Source organism: Elephas maximus, chromosome 26 (genome assembly GCF_024166365.1).
Source record: "Elephas maximus indicus isolate mEleMax1 chromosome 26, mEleMax1 primary haplotype, whole genome shotgun sequence".
NCBI lineage: Eukaryota > Metazoa > Chordata > Mammalia > Proboscidea > Elephantidae > Elephas > Elephas maximus.
In genome coordinates, this window is record NC_064844.1 from 17,751,486 (window position 1) to 17,773,190 (window position 21,705).

Sequence of the window (21,705 nt, forward strand, 5' to 3'; positions counted from 1 at the left end):
TAGCTTCTTATAAACTTCCAAAGAGCCTGAATTAGAGCTATTTCCAGGTGATGATGCCATCAAGAGAAGATCTATGAAACCCTTAGCATTTTACAGGAGATTCTCTAAGGTTTTAATCACACAATCAGCAGATTTCTTTCCTAGACATGACTTGGTAAAAATAGCTGAATTCCAAAACCCTGTCTCAATCAGGTAACTGTACAACTTCATTTCCATGATTTAAAAAATACCACATTATTAGTTTATTTTTTAAGACACAATTTCTCTCCAGAGAAGTAAAACACTAGATTTCTACACCCATAACACACAAATGCAAACTGAGTTCTTGGCAACTCATGTATTTTCACGAGGAAAAATGGAATATTCTCATGGTCTGCTGTTGTATATTTTAAAAGAAGAAGAAAAAAAAAAAGAATAGACCATCTTAGGTGTTAACTACAGCCATGGATTTCCTTTGTCTGGCAAATTTAGTTGCAGGTTTTACAGAAGAAAATTTTTGCTGTATCTTCACCAGTATAAACAGAACTACCTGTCCTGCCTTTTAAAACATTCCAGATTCTAATTTTTAAACAAGAAAATATGAAGCCAGTGTGCAACCTGATACAGTCGCCAAAGGAGAGCTGCCACTAGCTGAACTACTCAGCTAAATGGCTGGTTTGCATTGCCCTGGTCTTTATCTAGCACGGAGAATAGACTGCTGTTTTATCCAAAGAGGAATAAATTGCTGTTATTGTGATGTTAGCCCATCACTTGGCATTGCAATTCAAGTTTTTGTGAGAAAGAAATGTATGATCTAACTGCGACTTGACCTATGCCTTCCGAGATCCATCTAGGTGTTCTAATGGAGCAGAAAAAGTGGTGAATACAAGGACATGCAAACTGATGGTGAAAAATTTGTTTGATGATAGAAGTGAGCAGAGAAGACATTTGAGAGTCGCTGTTTTTATGACAGCTAAGTTTGTTTAACATGCAAAAGGCTTCGTCCCTAGTCTCCCACCTCTTTAATTGTATCCCACGAAATACAGGCTTTGCCTCTATGAAAGATCCGAGGCTATAGAGCTAACCTGCTAATGACGTTACTGCTAAAGTGGGCACAGATGATTCCTTACAGATAAACATCTGCATTTCCACAAAAGGCATTAAAGCATCTCATGGATGCACTAGACAAGAATATGCTTGGGTTCCCTGCAGAAAAGTCATTCTCTTTTAATCCTAGGTAAAAAAAAAGAAAAAAAATTTTTTTTTTGCCTATTAAATGTTTACTGTCCACTTGAATCACCGTGAATAACAATATATACTTATTTTAAATAAGATAATTGTGTGATTGAGTTAAAAAAAAAAAATCCCCCTGGCTGCAATCTAGTTTGTCAACCATGGGTTCAAAATTTCTCTGGGAAGGACCTGTTTTGAAAGAAGCCTGGAGAATAGCAGCAGTTAGATTTGAGCCCTGATAAAGGCTCACTTTTCATTCATGGAGCCTAAATGTGCTCTTCTTGTACCTAAACAGATAATAAGCACTCAGCACACTCCCCCTCCTTGACACAACACACTGAGACTAATCACACATAATTAGAGAGGAGGAGCAGAGGGCTGGCCACACTATTGTGTCCAGGGGACAAACGGTCAGTTTATGAAGCTTGGGGCTGATGTAGTCATTTCTCATACATCTATTGGGGGGGAAAAAACATCCTGTTTAAAACAGGAAAAAAGAATGAGAAAGAGATGGTAGATTTAATACAATTAATTTGAGGGAGATTGGCAAGATGTGTTTTATTTTTTTAGCCAGGAAAGAATCAGGATGTTGGCTGTGTTTTACAGATTAAAAACTACCACCACCAAAAATAGGACAAAGAGGTAAATTAAAAAAAAAAAGGAGGGGGGAAGGTCAAAACAAATTCTGTGTCAATAAGAGGGAGAAATATTTAGGTTACTCACAGGTCGAATTCAAATCTCAGACAGACTGCTTATACATTTTTAAGGACACAACAAAGGTTTGGTGCAAGAAAGCAACAAGCAGGCTGAGGAAAGGGGGATGGCGGGAGGCGGGTGAGGACGGCTGGGGAACAACGTGGGCGAAGACAAGTGGACCCCATAACCCACCCTGTTGCTGAGGGGTGGGGGCCCGAGTCCTAGGGGCTTTCAAACCCAGGAGCCAGCGGCTTGTTGAATATAATACTCAGTACAGGTTTCTGTTTAGGTGAAAAATCTTCCATTGTGAGCTTGGTGTTTCCGTCTTCTCTCGAGGAGCTTAATCTCCTATCCATTTTTGGTTAAAATAAGCAGAAGTGGGTAATGAAGGTTTTCTTCATATACGTCCTGGTTTTCCTTTTTCAACTGAAAAGAATAATAGAAAAATAAAGTCGGGGATTTAGATTATGAAATTTTACCTGTCAATTAATTTTGAGCACAGTGACAACTTTTTTACTTACATTGTTTTTGGGGGAAAAATCTCAAAGGCAGCAACTCCAAATGATTCTTAGTGGTGTTGATATTACAATATTGTGCAACAGGAAGGGAACTTTTTTTTTTGGTGTGGGATAGGGTTTGTTTTTGTTTTGTTTTTTCATAAATACCTAAACTGCATTTGTGACCTCTCTGAGCTGTGAGGCACCTCACGGAAGAGAAAGCTAGGAACCCATTCACTTCAGCAGGCCAGTCATTTGGCACAGAGTTTCTGCTCTCAGGCCCCTCTGCCCTGCTGGCACCCCAGTATTCGGGCAGGCAAGCATTTCAGATCAGCAACTGTGTGGAGGCCCTGGCAACACCTGGGCACAAGGAATCGGTTTGTGGGGCCTAAGACATTTTGATGGCTTTCCAGCTGCTTCTTAGCCATTTGAATAGTTATGAAATACCATTCAAAATTTCTTTCCTCTGAGGAGAACACAGTCCAACCATCAGGGCAGCAACATTTGATATACTGCTCAGGTGAAGTTCTGAGGAGCTTTTCATGACAGGTTTTAAAAGTCAACCAGAGCCCTCAAATCTAAAGTGACACTTTTCCTCGTTTGGTTAGAGTAATTTTGACAGTCACCTTTATTTAGCAAACGGCAAATTACAAAGAGAAATTGTTATTTTTGAAGTTAGTGTTTTTGAGCCATTTGTTAATTCACTTTTTTTTTTAATTTCTAAGGATTGGAAATAACTATTTCTTTTAATTGTACATGGACCCAATTCCTTTATATATTGTTTCAAATGGGACAAGCATCCCCCCACCCCAAGCTAAATAAATGGCTCCCACGTCACAGCTTTATGGGTTAGTCGGTTTGGGGCATGTTAACGTGAGTATTCTCAAAGTGTTCCTTCGAAATCACATTCCCAAACTGACGTGTCCTCACTATTAAGGACAGGAGCAATGACCCCGCTTTTCCTCTTCCAACGGGGAACACAAAGCTAACTCAGTCTTTATTTTCTAATTCACTTTCCTCAGAGCTGGTGTGGGGCAATCACTGAAGTAACCTCATTCTCTTTTCTTAGCTGGCGTTGGCTCTGTTTACAGATGATTAGTTGTCTATTTAGAAAGATCCTCATGGATTTTTGTTGCCACCAAAGTAGCGACCCTGTTAATCCTAAGTCCCTCAACATCACTCTTTTATCTGGGGGAAAAAAAGCAGAGAAAATGGCTTTACAACCTCCTGATTCAAACCCACTAACTGGGGACCTACTAACTGTAAATACCTTAGTTGGTAGTTGCCCTAGCGATAGAGGGAGCTCACTGAAATATTTTATAGATGGCAGAAGGGGCTGAGCTAGCTAAATTCTTTCCTCAGGGATTGGAGATCAGGGAAAGTTGATTCCTCAGCGTGAGTCAGCTGACCTCCTCACTCACAATGTACTCATATACAGACTCAAATGAGCTCTTTAGAAAGTCCCTGAGGTAATATGGCGGATAAATAATTCTTTTGTAAATATGGGTTAGAAACCACTTTTAACTTGGATTCTAGGCTGACCTCTGGAGGCCAAAGCAGAGGCTTCATTGCTGGAAGGGGCCAGGGGCCAGCCCCGTCTTGACTGTGAGCCCTTCCTGTTAATGGTAACGGGGAAAAGCTGACAGACCTTCGAGGCAATGCCACAGCCCACCACCAGGTCCCTTCTGAATCAAGTCTGTTATGTGAAGGCACTTGAACACACACAAAGCTGTTAGGAAATACTTGCTTCGATGGGGGAATGTTATGTGGTTGAAAAATAATTCCATTTACCAAGGCTATACTTCTTTGCCCAATTAATAATTATAATTTAAAGAAATAATAAAGCACCTTGGGAAAAATGAACACAGCAAATTGTGAATAAAACAATTTTTCAATTTTGTAGGTTAAAACAGGGTCTTTGAGGACCGAACTAAATTATATAGCTGCTATTAGTAGCATTATGCTTTACTTCATAATTGGATGTAACACGCTCAGCCTTACGGTGCAAACAGCAGCAGCGGGAGCCGAGTTCAGACTGTTTACCCTTTACAGTATCCACAATTATCAACAGCACACCACACAGCTTATAAGCACCAGCCACTTGTAATGTGGTATTTTGAATAGATAAGCAGAAATGCAATATGGCCGAGCTTTTAACGCAATGTACTGACTTCCCAGCCAAGCCCAAGCCTGTTTTCACTACTGACTACAAAAATAGAGAACACAAACACTCCAGTGGTTTTGCAAAAGTGAAAAAATAAAATAAAATAAAGGAAAAGAAACATGGCCTGTCAAATTATGGGTTAAAGACTATTTGCATGAATGAGAGTACTTTTATCAACTAATTTCAAGCCAACTGTCATCTCTCTGTCATTCTGCCTTACTGAACAATTTGCTGTCTTAATATCCTAAAGGTTTGGAGCCACACCATCAAGCACTGCGTTTGATTCCCTAGCCTGGAGAGGACCAAGAGGTTGGAGAGGAGAGGGAAGAATTTTATTTCAATTCCTGTTGCCTGGATGAACAGAAAAAAACAAAAACTACTACACCTTTGGCTGCCTGGTTCCTAAGCGCTGGTTGCCTGGGGTGGGCACAGTTGAACAAAGACACTGGCAGAAAAGTGCAGAATGGCACCGTTTTGATTACAGGCTTGCTTTTTAACGGAAGTAAAATTTCACAGTTAACAATGAGAGGTGAAAAGTTTAAGAGGCAAAGCCATTCCTCCTGATCACTTAATCAGCTTCATGGGTGGTTGCCTAAATCTGTAGTTTTTTTTTTACCTTGCACTGACTGCCAAGATTGTAACTCATTTTTTCCCCCTGTTGTAACAGGAGGGGTGAAAAGCTCGGGCCGAGAAGGCAGCTGTGTGTGAGTGACGTGAGGCAGGAAGGTAGAGGGCAAAATTAAAATTCATGAATCTCTTCACAACCATTTGTGTAACAAGATTAAGACGGGACAGCGGAAAGGAGCAGCATTATCAGTCGTTTTACAGTCCTCCAGCTGGTTACGCTCTAGTCCAACACTGTAGGGCTAAGAGGATAACACGCAGCCCGAAGGAAAACGCCGCTCCTCCATCGGGGCGCAGGCTGGGCCCAGGGACGCTGGGGCTTTGCCCAGAGATGGAGACGAAGAAAGCCGATTGCTGCTCAAGATGGAAAACTTTTAAGCCTTGGCAATTAGCACACGGCAAACAAAAGACGCCGGGGTGGAGGTTCCGGGCGGTGCGGCGGGCCTCTCTGCGTCCCCTGGGTCCCCGGGCGGGGCCGCAGGGGACCTGGTGCGGGCGCTGCCTCCGCGCTGGGCCCCGGTGGAGTGCGCAGGGGCCTGGTCAGGAGCTGGACCCTCCTCACTCCCTCCAGCTTTGCTCACCACTGCGCCGATGGGATGATCTTTTCAGGACACCCTTCCTGCAAAGGAGCCCTCCACCTGCGAGCTGGGGTTGGGTCTCTGGGGCCAGGCTCTGGGCAGCCAGCGCAGTCACCTCTGCTGCTGGGGCAGGAAAGCCTGGGCGCTTTTGCTAGAAGCAGAATAGCAACCCCCGTGAAATAGCTCTGAACTCAAACTCCAAACCCATTGCTCTGGAGTAGATTCCGACTCATAGCAACCCTATAGGACAGAGTAGATCTGTCCCATTGGGCTTCCAAGGAGCAGCTGATGGAGTCCAACTGCAGACCTTTTGACTAGCAGACAAACTCTTAACCACTGCGCCATTCTACTCTTGAAAATACTAAAAATATATATTGTGGGTGCACACTTAGGAGCCATACCTTTTACCCAGGGTGCCCCAACTCTACAGAATATTCCACTAGCCTGAGAAAGGAGCAGGCTAAACTTCCCCCCACCACACACACACTAAGGAAATAACTGAGAGAGACCTATTTCTTAGCCCAATTTATAAGGTGTAGACTTTGACTTGTAAGCAATTATGAAGAGATTACAAACTAAGGGCACTTAGCTATTTAAGGAAATTTATTTTTGTGGGAATAATCAATGTGCCCAATAATGAATCTGTCAGTGATTATTTCTGGAGTAGTACCTGTGAGTAATGTGCACAACACAAATAAAATGGTGTGTTTAGCAATTTATGGCCATGCTCTAGGCTTAGCAGGGTGGAGTACAAAGTTGGAAGTAAAAAGGCAAAGTTGTTGTCCACTAGGGGCTGGCTATGGAAAGTTCTAGACAAAGGCTGGAATGCCTCACGAGTCCCAAGGCACTTCAGACCTTGCAGGGAGGAGACCCAGGCTATCAGGCACAAGGCTGAACGTCTGCTGGTGGGACAACCCAGGCCTTTGCTCTCCTGAGCTGTGGCTGAGCAACTGAAAGTATTTGTTGTTTTAGGGAGAAAGTGAATGGCAGGACATTGAAGCGGCCATCAGCTGATCCCTGGAGCTCCAGCCTGACCCTGAACAGAGGGCCATGTTATCCCTTGGGATGGAGGAGCCCAGGGGGCCAGGAGAGACCCTTCCTCCCACCAGGTAAAGCCCTGAGAGCCAGTCCTTTTTTTCTAGGGAAGAGTTTACAAAGAGAAGCAGGTAAGCTTTGAATATCATGCCATTCTATATTTACTTTTCTGATTGTAAGCAATGGGCCAGAATCCACCTGTGAGAGACAGTGATTTAACTCTTTCAGTTCATAAAGCACCATGTGTCCCCCCAGGGGCTAACTGGAACCCTGAAGACCCAAAGAAATGAACATATTCCCAGAAGATGAGAATTTCCTCTCTCGCTTAGAAGATCAGATCCGTTTTGCCTGTAACTTTTCAATGGTCAACACACTTCTCCGTTGCATCACAATCCTGGGCAATAAAGAATGCCATTAACATTTTCCCAGGAGAAAATAAATTCTGGTGGGGCCTTTACTTTTCTGCAGTTGCAACTTGCAAGATCATGACAAGTCACAGTCTCCTGCCAAGGTCAGATTAGCTCAGCAAAGGGAGATTTCTGGAAGGCACAAAATTACAGAATACATGGTACACTAGTAACTGTGACATGCATTAACAAATGTGAGATGCCGAAAAAGTTTTCAGTGGAACGCTTGCCTCTCGGTGTCCTATATTGCTCTACACCTCTAAATAATAAAAAGGCTGATGACATCGCTTTATGTAAGCAAGCTTAGAAATCACTCTCAGATAAGTGCTTTTGACCTAAATCTTGTAGCGCCTTGATCTGACATATAACCCCACAACTGTGAAATTCTGTATGAGATTTAACAGTCTCAAACTGCCAAGTGACCCAGCCATAAAGCAAGCAGAGATAAAAGATTTACAGTCCAACATGATACAATTAGACATTCACCTTCTATTTATTTGAGTACAGCTAAGCGGTTAACCTCCTTAAAACCTGAAGGTTTTTCATTAAAATATAAATACTGGTTTCTCGATCGTTCTACACCACCTCCCCTGCCTCCTACGAATTAGTCCGTTATGAATGAAAAGATTACTTTGTTTTAGAGAAGGGAGTAAACAAGGATGGCTTCTGTAAAATCCTCCCAGACATGCAAAGATAAAAGATGGCTTTCCCACGCAAAATAATCAGACACAAATAGCCAGTCAGAAGCGGAACACCTAAGGAGTACTTTAATCAAATATTTAGGTTACCTGCCCAAAAGACCATGATCTCTTCAAAATGCAGCTCGGATTAAAGTATTATCTAACGCAAGCAGAAAACTAACCTTGGAGTGGAAGTCTGAAATGTGTTCATCATAATTTTCATGTCTTTGGATAGAGAAACCCGCTTTTTCAGCTAGATTGCAAAACTGGTTTACGGTATTCCCTCGGCGTGGGGCAAACACCATTGCTTTCCCCTAGAACATTAAAAAGGAAATGCAGACAGACATTTAAAAACTGGAAGTCAACCACACATAACAGACGTTGGTCAAGGCATTTAGTGTCCTGTGCTCAGGTAGAAAAGCACAGTGGTTCTTGAGGCATCCGTACAGTCTAGGGATTCACTTCATGGAGAGATGTACATCAAATAAGGAAATATATATTTCACATTCAAATGGCCAGTTGCTGTTTCATCCTTTTCAAATAACGCACACAACAATAAAAAAAATGTGACTGGAAGCTGGTGTTCTGTACACACCTCTCTGGAGTCCACTGGTTGGTTTAAAGCTCTGACTGGATTTTAGGGTACCCGGTCCAGGGCAGAACCACCCACCTTGTGACTCCTTAGCAGCTGCTGACAGATCCAAGCAGAGCACAGCTTTAGAGTATGTGGCAAGAGATGCCTGTAAATGTTAGTTTGTCGTACCCTGAAAACTCAACACCAAGGGATCCTCAAAGAGACAAGTAACCACCATCCCTAATGGAGGGTTGTCACGTTTCAGTACAGCCGCCAGCCTTTTCGGAACCATGCTGTCCAAGACAAGCTACAGGAGCTTGGTTTTCCACTTCACTGAACCTCTCATAATGGCCATTGCTACAGCAAAACAGCTCCTCATAGTACTCAAACGACTGCTTTTCAAAGAAAGTGGTCTAATGAGAGTAAATAGGTCTTTCTAAATAAACCACACAGTCTTAGGAGATTGCTGCAGTAGGCAGAATGGGAGAACTTGAATCAAATATACATACTTGATTTCAGAAGACCATCCAACACGAAACTCCACAATGATCTAACCGCTGGGTACATGTGGACTTTCCCTCCCCGTCCCACATGTGCACAGACTAGCCAAACTCAGAACCTTCTTCTTTTTCTCTTTTTGTAATGATACCTATGTGCTCCAGTTTATTTCAAGGTTACACTTCACCTGTACGAAATGACGCTTCAGGTTTTGAGGCAACCGTGAAAATATATCTCAGTTTCTTATGAAAGGTGGTTTATCATCCACACCTGCCAACCATTTACTGAGCATCTGGGATGTGTCAGATGTTGGGCTAGGTGCTCCATATACATCACAGTCTTTAATCTTTGAACCGCCCTGTGATGTAGGTATCAACTTCATCATACAGGGTGGAAGCTGAGAGGTTGAATAATTGACCCAAGGTGACACAACTGTAAATGATACGAAGCTTATCTACCTGAATACAATGCCAGTGCTCCTTCCACTACACTACATGGTCTCCTTGTTAGTAATAATGACGATAATAATAATAATAGCTACCACTGTGCTAGGTGCTTCACAAACCCCTGCCCCTTTAATTCCCTCAACCTTGTAAGGCAGGCATTACATTTTACACATGCAGAGAAGGCTGCTAGGAGCATAAGGAGGAACTGTGTGGTGGAAAGCCTTCTGGACTTCAAGGGTGTCTCCACCATTAAGCAGCTGTGTCAACTCAGGAAAATCAGAAAAAGGAAAAAAAAAAAAATCATAGAACTGTTGAGCTAGAAAGGACCTTGGAGATGATGTGGTCCAATCTCCCCACTTTATAGGTAAGAACCTTAAGTCATCTTAGCTGACCCGTTGAGTTTTCTCATCCATCAAATGGGAAGAATAAAGCCTGCCCTGGTTTTCTTTTTGTTTGTTTAGTTGTTTCTTTGTTTTTAACCAGCAAGTTTTGAGGACTAAATGAAGTGATTGATGGGAAAGTAATTTGAAGAACAAGGTTATACAGATGTAAAATGAGAAAAACCCACACCACCTAACAGTGCTATAAAAATGCAATCAGTTCTCTCTCCCTCCCCTCCTTTCTCCCCCACTTACCTGCAAGAAAAAACACTGTTAACACTGTCCTGGACATCAAGTGTGTTTTCATAGCGTGTTTACACAGACATGGACACACTCGGGCACATAATTATAACAGTGACAATCATGCCACTACACTTAAGGTCCTGTCAGCTTTTCCAATATTAATTGCTATTCAAACTTAGCAGCAAAAATTCATTTTGATGTGAAACTAGGTATAATACCTGGTCTCCACAGGGGAGCAAAAGTCTCCATAAAAAAAAAAAAAAAAGGGAATACCAGTAGGTCATTTTAGTCACTTCTAAGAGCTGGTTGTCTTTCTGGAGCTTTGAATAGTCCAAGCTGTTTTATTTTAAAGTCACCTGTAAAAATGGTCTTGCAGTTACAACGGAGGAGTCGATTTTTAACAGCTATTGTCTATGCTATGGATCACAAATGTTTACAGGACTACGGGTTTCTTGGTTGGGCTGATGTTTGCATTCACAAAGCACATATCTGCTCCCCGTTGAGTGGGGTGAGCTGTAAGAGACTGTTACTATCCACGAGGCAGCACTCTCCCGCCAGACTTCTCTTTCTTCCTTCAGGTCTCTGCTTACCTGTCCTCAAACTACCCTACCTAAAACAGCACCCCTCCACCATCACTCTGCACCCCTCTCTCGCTTTATTTTTGTTCTTGGCAGTTCTCACTACTGACACACATCATACCCTTATTTGCTATTGCCCGCCTCCTCCAGCTGTTACCTATGCTCCATGACAACGGGCTCTTCCAACGTTTAATTCGCTGTCTCCTCTCGGTGCCAAGCATATAGTAGGCACTCAATAAATGTGTGCTGAGAGAATAAACCCAATCCAGATGTTGAATTATCTGAAAAACACAAGTCTTTGGGAGTTTAAAGGCCACATTCTATTGTTCATTTACTTATTTTTGGAAAAGATTTTCTCCAAGAAGTTTGTACAGAGTCACTGGCTAAGATGGGATTTCTGGGGTCACCATTTGGTACACAAACTACTGTACTCACGAGAGTAAAAGGGAGCAGTGATTTTAATCTCTAGTCACTCAGTTATGAGTTTTAAATGGTTTTGAGATGGGTATTAATATTTGGGGGGGGGACATAGTACAGCATCCATTCATTCAGTAAACACCTGTGAGCGATCCTGGGCGCCAGCGTCCACCTGTAATGGGTGGTTTTACAAGCCCGCCCACTAGCGCCAATGGCGCAGGACACTTCGTCTGACAATCTGAGGAATATGCCCTACAATTTAGGCTGCAAAAATCCCATCAAGGAAAAGGATCTAGATTTCATATTTAGTCCATCATTTTAGAAAAATAATTTTCAATTTACCAAAGCACAACTTTCGGAGCATTCATGGCCACGGATTAAAGTCAGAATGAACGCTCAATTGGATGTAAAATTTTGACTGATGAGCAGAAATTTGAGAGAATTTGGTTACCTCTGGAGAGAGGAGAAATTCCATAAAACAGCAATGACATTTTCATGTCGTGAGCTCAGTTGTCATTTTGCTAGAATAATCTACACTCCTATAGTAATATAGTAAGGGCATGTGCTTCTAGAAGAAATATGTATGCTTCAGATTTATTTTAAAATGAATATGCTATGCCAACAAAATGCCTTTATTCCTTTTTCATTTCCAGGCAGCCGACTATTAAATACCGATTACATGTTTAAACATATGCTTATTTTCTAAGCATTTTTTTACCAGTTTCTGAGACACTGCCTTTGCCTTCTGCTTCCCTACCATTTCTCTCAGACTTCTTCCCTGGCTTTTCTTCTCCCACCTGTCCCTTCATTGTCAGTGGTCCCCAGGACTCTGCCTACTTTTCCTTCATGTTCTGTACAACACCAGGCAATTGTCCCCAAGTCTAGGACTTCAACTACCACTTACATGTCAATAATTCTCAAGTGTTCAATTTCAGCATTCACCATTGTCCAGGTTCCACACCCATATTTTCAAGTACCTACTAGACTTCTCCATGGGCATGTTCTGAAGAGCACCTTAAACTCATTCTGTCTAAATATGGAACTCAATATCCTTGGCCCCGTATCCCTACTGTTCCCAGATCATTACCCATCACACATAGTCATACACACACTCAGATACAAAAGCTGAGTGCCTACTACGTACCAAGCACTTCTATACCCATCACTTTCAAACTGAAGCTGGAAACCTGGCGACCATGGCATTTCTTGCTAAAACGCTTCAATGGTAGCTCCCCCGCCCCACCACCCTGTCGCTGTCACTTGCCACAGGTGGTTCTCAAGCTATGCTCTGAGTTGCTTCAGGGCGACATGGAGGGGTAAAAGGGAGACCAAGAGAGACCAGGCTTGAGTTTTCTCACCTCCAATTTAGCTAAAGCCACTTCACTTTTAACTGTTCTAAAATTGGGATGCTGGCTAAAAATTTTTTGACCAAAGGGTTCTACCATTTAAGGAAGAGTTTGAAAAAACTGGCATAGGTCCCACCCTCTTGGCATGGCAGGCAAAGCCCAACATGACGTGACCCATGTCTGTATCTGCTGCTTCCGCATACTCACCTTGGGTTCTAGTCAGACCAATCTAATTACAGTCCCCTGATATGCTCTTTCATGTCTTCCTATATCTTCAAACATGCAAATATTCTGTTTGTGTGGAATGCCTCTCTTACTTCCAGTTCATTGCCTGCGTGGTGAACTCTTAACTCAACCTTCAGAACCCAGCTTAGACCCCACCAACTCTGTAATGCCTTTGCTGACCTCTCCTGGCCTCATACAGTGCTTCCTCCCCGACTTAGGCACTCCCACCCCCTGCTTCCATGGGTCACCCGTACCTCTACCCTTAACACCGTCAGACAATTGCTCATGTGCTTGTCTCTCCCGCAGGACTGTGATCTCCTTCAGAGCAGGATTATGTTGTATCTTACTCTAGCCCCAGTTCCTTATCACAGTGCTTGGCATCTGAGAGACACTCAGTAAATGTTTGCTGAAAGACGCCCCCAGTAAATGTCCATTCAGTTCCCTCTTCTCTGTCTTCAGGTCTTTGCCAACTCCTAACTCAACATCCAGGTAGAAGTTGGTCTAGGCTGGACCTCTGAGGAGTTGTGCCATTTTCTGGCTCTCCTTTACTCCATTCCAGCCTTTATGCTGTGGCCAGAATGATCTTTCTAGAATCCACATGTGACCACATCACGGCCCTGCTTGAAAACCTTCAACTCTCCACTATACACATGATAAGGCCCAGTCTCCTCATCGTGGTGTTCTAGGCCTTTCGTAAACTGGTACCCCCAACTCTTTAACCTCATCTCCTGCTCCTCCTTGATTCTAACCCCCAAACTGCACACTCTTACACTCCAGCCAGAGAAATTTCTTGTTGGTCCCCAAACACACATGCTTTTTTGCACTCCACACATGTGAGCACTGTTCTGTCTTGGAGGGATGCTATCTTCTTGACCCTTTCCTCTGAGGCTTAGCATGCTGTTCTTACTATTCAAGGCCAGATTCAAATACCACTGCCTTTAGGGAAACCTTCCCTAACTTACTCAGGCAGTCTCTCTCTTTCCATTGTGGTTACCTCTTTTCCAGAACCCACCATGTTGCACTGTAATCCCTAGTAACTAATGTGTGAATCCACCCTGCTAGGCTATGAGATCCTCACAGTGCTCCTGATCCATATTTATACCCCTAAACCTTGGTGGTGTAGTGGTTAAGAGCTATGGCTGCTAACCACAAGGTCGGCAGTTCGAATCCACCAGGTATTCCTTGGAAATCCAATGGGGCAGTTCTACTCTGTCCTTTAGGGTCACTATGAGTGGGAATCCACTCAACAGCAACTGTTTTTTTTTTTTTACCCCTACAGTCATCAGCACAGTGCCAGGCAGATAGTAGTTGCTCAATAAATGTTTGCTGACTAAAGACAGAGTCCAAACCCTTGAGTGTCTCACGTTTTGTTGAAGGTGTAAATTAGAAAGATTCACAAAACATATACAAAGAGCACCAGACCATATGTGACCAAGCAGTGGCCTGTGATCTGCCATTTTCCTCCGTCCCCTGTCGTTCCACGCATGTATCAGCTGCATCTCCACAATCAGGTGATAGATTCCTTGAGGGCAGAGACTGCACCTCATGTCTTGGTATGCTCTCCTGGGCACCCAGCACTGCACATGCTGAAGTACCTAGGTGGGCTTTAGAAAAGAGCTCCTTGTGATTGGGTTCTGGGCTCTGAGGGTCTTGAAGCCATCTGGGGCACTGTATTCCTACAATTGATGTTTCAAGAGCACTCCTACAGCTCGCTGACCGAGATATGGCTGAACACAGCTTTTCCCAGAGAATGGGTAAGGATTCGCTGGGCCTCAGAGCTGGCCAGCAGCAAGGAACCCAGGCGTTCTTTAGCACCCTGTCAGCTCATGCGCTGAGCCCACACTCAGAAGGCAATTTCCCTGAGACAAGTAAAAACAGATGTATGTACAGATGTGTATAGAGATGTTAGATTAAAAAAAACAAAAAACAGATGAGGAAATCTGTCAGGAAAAAGAAGTCGCTCCTCAAAAATGAGAGTCTGTGATTTACATTTCCAGTGTTTAGACACAGGCGGGTCTCCAGGAATCCAGCAGTAGGTGAGGGCTGGGTTCTGAAGCAGGTTAAATGAATTCCACAGTGATATTTTTGAATTCTTGACAATTGCTCAGCAGCAATAACTAGCTGGAGAGCTGTCAGTATTGCATCTCCATCTACCTCCTTGTGGTCCTGGCTAAGTAAAGCCACACTGTCTAGCTGCCTTGGCACCCCTCCCTGTACCCAAAGCCATTTCTGGGGACTATTAGGAGATACCACTTGTTGGTTGTCATTTCTGGACTAAAGTTCAACTTGCAGACTGCTGTGGCTGTCTTTAAATTACATTTGGGTCCTCTGATATCAGACATTGCTGTTGTTGTGGACTTTAAGGAACAGGTCAACAGGGGTCACCCTATCAACCATCAGCAACAAGAAGCCATTGCTGGAGGGAAAATAAGGGGGAGGGGTTGCTTCTCGGAATGTGTAAAAGTTGCCGATTTCATTCCCTTTTTAATATCAATTCTATTCTTTTTCTCTGTTAAGTTTGCTAGAGTCCCTTATGGTTTTTCTGGTGGGATTCAACTGTCTTGACAGTTCCTTTAGGCCAGCAAGTTGAGGAAAGCTTCCATTTTGGGCAGGTGACAGACATTTCCTGCTGACATTTGAGGCTTCCTGTGAAGATCTTTCCAGGCACAGGTGTCTGTCTGGTTGAGGACCAAAGCTTGGTCTTGTGATTTGACATCACCCCTGGGCCAAGCTAGGGCCGCCCTGGTGGCTAAGCTCTCTCCAGAGGCCTGTCTCCCCTCATTCACGGCCCCATTATAAAAGCTGAAAAGCAGAGAAATTCCTCCCCTCTCTCTCCTTTCCTTGCATCTGGACCCTCGGGCCCCAGACAGGTGATTTACCTGACTTAGAAATCAAGGGAAGGAGCCCTGGTGGCACAGCGCTCGGCTGTTAACCAAAATGTCAGCAGTTCAAACCCACCAGCTGTTCTACATAAAAATATCTGCCATGGATACCCTATTGGACAGCTCTACTCTGTCACATAGGATCACTATGAGTCAGAATAGACTCAACAGTACACAACAACAACAACAACAGAAGTCACAGACCCACTTCCCAACAAGGGCAGAACTGATTCTCTTCCCACAGCTTGACACCTGAACCTTCATGTTGCCATGGTTTCATTCTTGCCATCCAGCAGTAATCTCTCTTGTCCTCTTGTGGGAGCTGTTTGGAGTAAAAACGGTAGACGGTCCTCTCGGGTCCAGTGGAGGGCCTGCTGCAGGTGTTCAGGACACATGTGTAGGGAAGATGCCGTGTGCCCCAGGTGTGTGCAGAAACATTCAAAGTCCAGCTCAAGAAAATGGTATATATTCCCCCTCCCAACAGCATTACTCCAAGGAAGATGTGTACACAGAGTCCCCTATACTCAGTATTCACAATGGTCAGAAAGCCTCTTTAGTTTTTCTGCAAGGTAACAAGAGCTAGTGATTATTCAAGCCAAGCATGTGCTCAAAGCTTGTTCACTCCCCATTTTCTAGACGTGAAACTGAAGCTTAGAGATAGATCTAGTAAATGGCAGAGCCCAGATTGGAACCTAAGCTTTCTGCCTCCAGGGAACAAATATATCTTCTCTCCGGAAGAAGGACTGAGGATTTTAGAGCTGACAGAACCCTACAGAGCCTGGGTGGATTCCCTTACTTTCCCCTTACTACAGGAAGCCAGGCAAGAGAGAAGCGATGCCAGAGTCTGTTAGTGCTAAACTGGGCCTGGAGTTCAGGCCTCCCATTAGCCAGGCCAGTGTCTCACGTATACTAACCTGGACGAGCTGATACAGCAGTAAACTAGAACTAGCTATCATTATGGAACACCCCCTGTATGCCAGGCGCTGTGCTAGGCATCTTGCGTAGGTCTTACCCAATGCCCAAGGTAGGAATCATTTCTGCCTTTTTACAGGTGAGGAAACTCAGGCTCAGAGAGGCAAGTGGTCATTAAGAGGAGACTTGAGTCTTGTATGCAGTTTTTTTCTGACTCTTTCCACCCACTATACCTCATCTTCAGAAACTGGCGTCCTTCTCTGAATTTAAGGCATTTGGCTGAAGTGTGGGTTTTGCTGAACGCCCTGAGACCTCATCCACTGTGTTTTGCACTGAATTTGCTGAGCCTTGAATTACTGAGAACACAGGACCCCCCCAGTGCAGTCCTCCATGTCGTTTCTTTTGGGCCTCTTGTGCCACCTTCAGTACTGGGGCCACAAAATCATGGAGGAGCAGCTGGGCTCAAGAGAACATTAAAACCAGCTCTAACTATAATGTCATAAAATCTTTAACATGGTATTAGTCTTGGACTGTGGCTTCTATACTCAGCCAAGGGAGGTCCTTTGGAAGCAGGACAGCCAGCACTGAGATTTAAAAAGGAGAGGGTCCAGTTTTCCCTCTAGTTCCCACCAAGGTGTGGAACTCTTCCTGCCCACTAGCACAGGATGTGGACTGTGCTGTTCACTGCCAAGGTCCATCTGGGTAGAAGCCCAGGGAGTCCAAATGTCCTGGCTCCCCAGACCTCTGCACGAGGATGAGATTCCTGGGTGGTCATTTTGGTGCTACCATCTCTAACTTGGATTTCCCCCTCACGTGGGTGGCCCCTCACACCTTAGGCTAGAACACCTGGCAGCCTGTGCATCAGCCATCCCATCAGGGCCAAAGCAAGGCTCCTGCTCTCATTTCTAACACTGCAGGTTCCTGTGGGCCAGTCGAAATTTCACTCCCTGCTCGTCACATAGATAGCATCAGTAAGTGCCACCCACTGCAGGGCCCTGTCCCACCCTTGTAGGAGCTCAGGGTGAGTATCAGCTGTCAGTAGGAGGGCTGCTGTTTATCTTCAGAGGGGGCTACTCTGTGGAGCTGCTCTTCAGACAGGGGTAGGGTGTGGTTCAGGGTTTAATAGAGGGTACGGGATTGCTGCTGGAGACTCCAGTCCAATCTGCATTTAGGTCTATTCATAGCTTGGGCAGTTTTCTATTGTAAATCAAGCGAATCCTCTGCAGAGCAGAGAGTATCCGCCACAAATAGGCTTTGAAGGGGTGTTGGCGAGAGTGAAGTGCTGTTTGTGCAGTGTGAGATCCAGGAGTCCTTGAAAGCATTGTATCTAGGTAGATACATTTTCAGACAGGCCTTTCCTTCCAAGAATCCCAGCGGCCTCCCTGAAAACCCTGAACTTCCAAATGCTCATAAGAATCACTCAAGGTTAACTGGGGGTTTGGGGGTTAGAGTAGGGTGGGAGAGGGAGGGGGTGGCGGGGGGATGAACCCACTAACCCACTGCCATGGAGTCCATTCCGACTCATAGTGACCCTATAGGACAGAGTAGAACTGCCCCTAGGGTTTCCAAGGCTGTAAATCTTTACGGAAGCAGAGTGTCACATCTTTCTCTCGTGGAACAGCTGTTGAGTTCGAACTGCCAAACTTTTTGGTTAGCAGCCAAATGCTTTAAGCAATGCACCACCAGGGCTCCTTCCAGGGTGGGGATGAAGAGGCCCCAAGTTCCTTTTTCTACCCTCAACTTGGGCTGCTCACACAGCCATGGCAGCAGCTGTCAATAGCTTGGAGCATGCCCCTTCCCTACCTCAAGGCCTACTACCCACATTGCAGGGGGAACTGAGGCCAATTTAACTTAATTGATTACCACTTGCAAAGCTGTGGTTATTCCTCTGAGAGGCCTGTGTAAAGTCTCTGAGCTATACAGACATAACAAAATAAGAAGCAACAGTGTAAAGCAAAGGGTGATTATCAAATTGCTCTGGGAAGCTTCAGTGTGAAGAAGATAGAAAAGAAAGATTGTAAGGTGTTAGTCTGTAAGTCTTGCAAAGGTCAGAAGATGACAGCAAGCTTTCTTTGTAAAAAAGATTTTAGAAACAAAACTTCAGAAAATACTTTTATATGTACATGTATACACATATCTACCTATCTACCCACCTACCTATCTACCTACCTCTATCTACCTATCTACCTACCTATCTCTCTATCATCTATCTACCTACCTATCTACCCACCTACCTACCTACATACCTATCTGCTTGTATATCTATCATCTATCAATCTATCATCCATCCATCCACCCACCCACCCACCCACCCACCCATCCATCCATCCATCCATCCATCCATCCATCCATCCATCCATCCATCCATCCATCCATCCATCCATCCATCCATCCATCCATCCATCCATCCATCCATCCATCCATCCATCCATCCATCCATCCATCCATCCATCCATCCATCCATCCATCCATCCAATTTACCTACCTATCTACCTACCCACCTACCTACCTATCTGCTTGTATATGTATCTATTATCTATCAATCTATCTATCCTTCTGTCCGTCTGCCCGCCTGCCTATCTACCTATCCACCTACCTACCTATCTATCTGCTTGTATAAGTATCTATTATCTATCTCATCTATCTACCTATCTGCCTACCTACCTACCTATCTGCTTGTTTATCTATGTATCTGTCTGTCTGTCTATCTACCTACCTACCTGCCTATCTTTGCAGACTTTTCTCAGATAAATGTGAATTCATGCCTTAGATTACATTAATATGTTAACTTCTTTTAAATTCCTATAACACAGCAAGAGTCTTATATACTTATAAGATTTTTTTTTTTTTAAATGCATGAGCTTTAAACTCGTTTTCTTACTTTAAATAGATGTATATTAACTCTCCATTTAGGCTGCAGGACCTCCTAGCTTAGTCTAACAGCCCAACAAAATAAGAGTGGATACAAACTCTGTAATTTACTCACAGGCATAAATGGATATATAAATGTAAAAATGTGCACAATATTTTATGCCATGCTTGGCTTCATTGTGACCTAATGTTTATAATATGTAAATAATGGCTTCCTTTTCAAGCATAGAACTTTTAATATACAGATTAATCTAAAGTTCTTTTACTTGAACATAAACAGAAATAAAAAGGAAAAAAAATTCTTTCTCAATAAATAAATACCCATTGATAAAGGCACCCATTGAAGGGATTAAAAATGACAGAAGTCAACAGAAAACTTTCAATATCATACTTCTACTTTAATATGGAGATATTTTTATCAAAGGAAAAGACTCAAGAAATGCTTTGATAAAAATAACCTCACAGTATCTTTGAAGCGGTTTTATCCATTTTACTACCCACTGTGTTTCTTATCAGAAGGCCAAGGGTAAGAAGTTTCCTAGTTATGATTAGGGAAGAATCTGATAGATCAGAAGGCCCAATTGAAGTTGGACATAATAAGTATTAAAGTATTACATGACATTAATCCTGCCATTCCATTACTCTCTCCATCTTTGTGCACAAACTAATTATTCTGAAGCCAGTGTTAGGGAGAAAATAGAAACATACTTACCCTGGGCTGGAGTAATCTCTTTATTGCATCAACAAGGCTGGCTCTGTACTGGTCCAGAAACAGGCTGACATTGAGAAGAGAGCAGAATCCAGATTAAACTGGGTTTTCAATTCTAATGATACTAATGGAGATAAGTACAAGGCTAATTACACATGTTTACCCAAAGCTAAAAAAGAGAAATTGTTTCCTTCCATTCAAGTGTCCCATTGAAAAAAAAAAAAAAACAGAAAAGATATTGTGTTATCTAACTAAAGCCAAGTTGTCAACATGCAAGGGGCCAGGATTCACACATGACTGGGCACGTGTAAATGCTGAAGGGACAATTTCTAAACCGCTGTGTGGGGGAAACCATCTGGTGAGATGAAGTACTCCCGGCACTTCTGGTCATCAGAGCCCAGGCTCATAGACCTGGCCCTCTTCCCACAGAGGGTGCTTTGAGGCTGCCTCCCCCCCAAAACAAACCCCAAGACCCATCACACTCAAACCACACAACAGGTCTCAGGTGGTAGCAGTTCTGGTGACTAGGAATCACACTGAGGTTAGACTCACCTAGTGACCTAGGAGTAAATGGCTCCAAAAACAAAAAAACAGGCTCCAAAAACAAAAAACAGGCTTAGGCGTTGCAAAACAGAAACCATGGCTGCTCTGGATTTTTTCCCATTGACCTGTATGTTCATTTTCCCCCCAGTTAACTGTGGTTTTTCATTTTCCCCCTCTGGCCTTTGGAGAATTTCTGCTTTTGCTCTGTCAACTTTTGGTTGGGTTATTCTGACTCTGTCTTCCAGGCCTCGTCTTGGAATCTTGGGATAGAGTTTCCTTATCTGAGACTTACAGGTCTTAGATCTCTGAGTTTGGTTTACTTGGTACTAGGTGGTGAAGAGTTAGCTGTCAAATACCATGTGAGTCTTACAGCATCTAGAGAAGGCCCCAGAGCACTCTGTCAAGTGAAAACAAATTTGCTAAAGTCTGTCACCACCCATTGGATGGAACCACTTTTCTTCTGAATTCCATATTAGGATACTCATAACTCTGATAATTATGAAGTTTGGAGCTCAGAAAATGGAGCTGAGTCTGTGAAATCTGAACAGTCCTGGAAAATCCAGGATATCTGGTTGCCAAAGTCATGGGACTCCAACAGCATTAAACAGGGGGAAAAGGTAACGGAGATGAGGTACAACCTGTCCTTCTGGAGCTTACACTATCACGAGCCAGGTACAAGTGTATATAGATTAGACATAAATGTCAGAGACCAACACAAATTTTAATTACAAAGCCAACAACTCATTACCATTGAGTCGACTCCAATTCCTATCAACCCTATAGGACAGAGTAGAACTGCCCCATAGGGTTTCCAAGGTTGTAATCTTTACAGAAGCAGACTGCCACATCTTCCTCTCATGGAGTGGCTGGTGGGTTCGAACTGCTGATCTTTTGGTTAGCAGCTGAGTGCTTATGTTTTTTTTTTTAATGCATGAGTTTTAAACTCGTTTTCTTACTCTAAATAGATGTATATTAACTCTCCATTCAGGCTTCTTAATAACAAAACAGTTAATACTTATTGAGCTCTGTACTAGGTGCAAGCATCCTTCTAGGAGTTTTTCACGGATTAGCTCATTTAATCCTCATGTTATTCCCTATGAGGTAGTTATTACTATTATTCATTTTTTACAGCTAAGGAGACTGAGGCATAGAGAAGTTCAGTAACTGGCTCAGAGTCACACAACTGCT

General features: G+C 43.5%; 1 protein-coding gene across 1 annotated transcript in view; it reads right to left on the reverse strand.

Annotated features, from left to right (window-relative positions):
* Positions 1-1,773: 1,773 nt before the first annotated feature.
* Positions 1,774-21,705, reverse strand: part of CAMKMT (calmodulin-lysine N-methyltransferase) — a 459,389-nt gene continuing 439,457 nt past the window's right edge. Inside the window, exons 9-11 of the mRNA XM_049870491.1 lie at positions 19,978-20,041; positions 8,076-8,207; positions 1,774-2,334 (exon numbers count right to left, since the gene is read on the reverse strand). Of these exons, the coding sequence (XP_049726448.1) occupies positions 2,257-2,334; positions 8,076-8,207; positions 19,978-20,041 (274 nt within the window). The 3' untranslated portion in view covers positions 1,774-2,256. The remainder of the gene's footprint in view (positions 2,335-8,075; positions 8,208-19,977; positions 20,042-21,705) is intronic.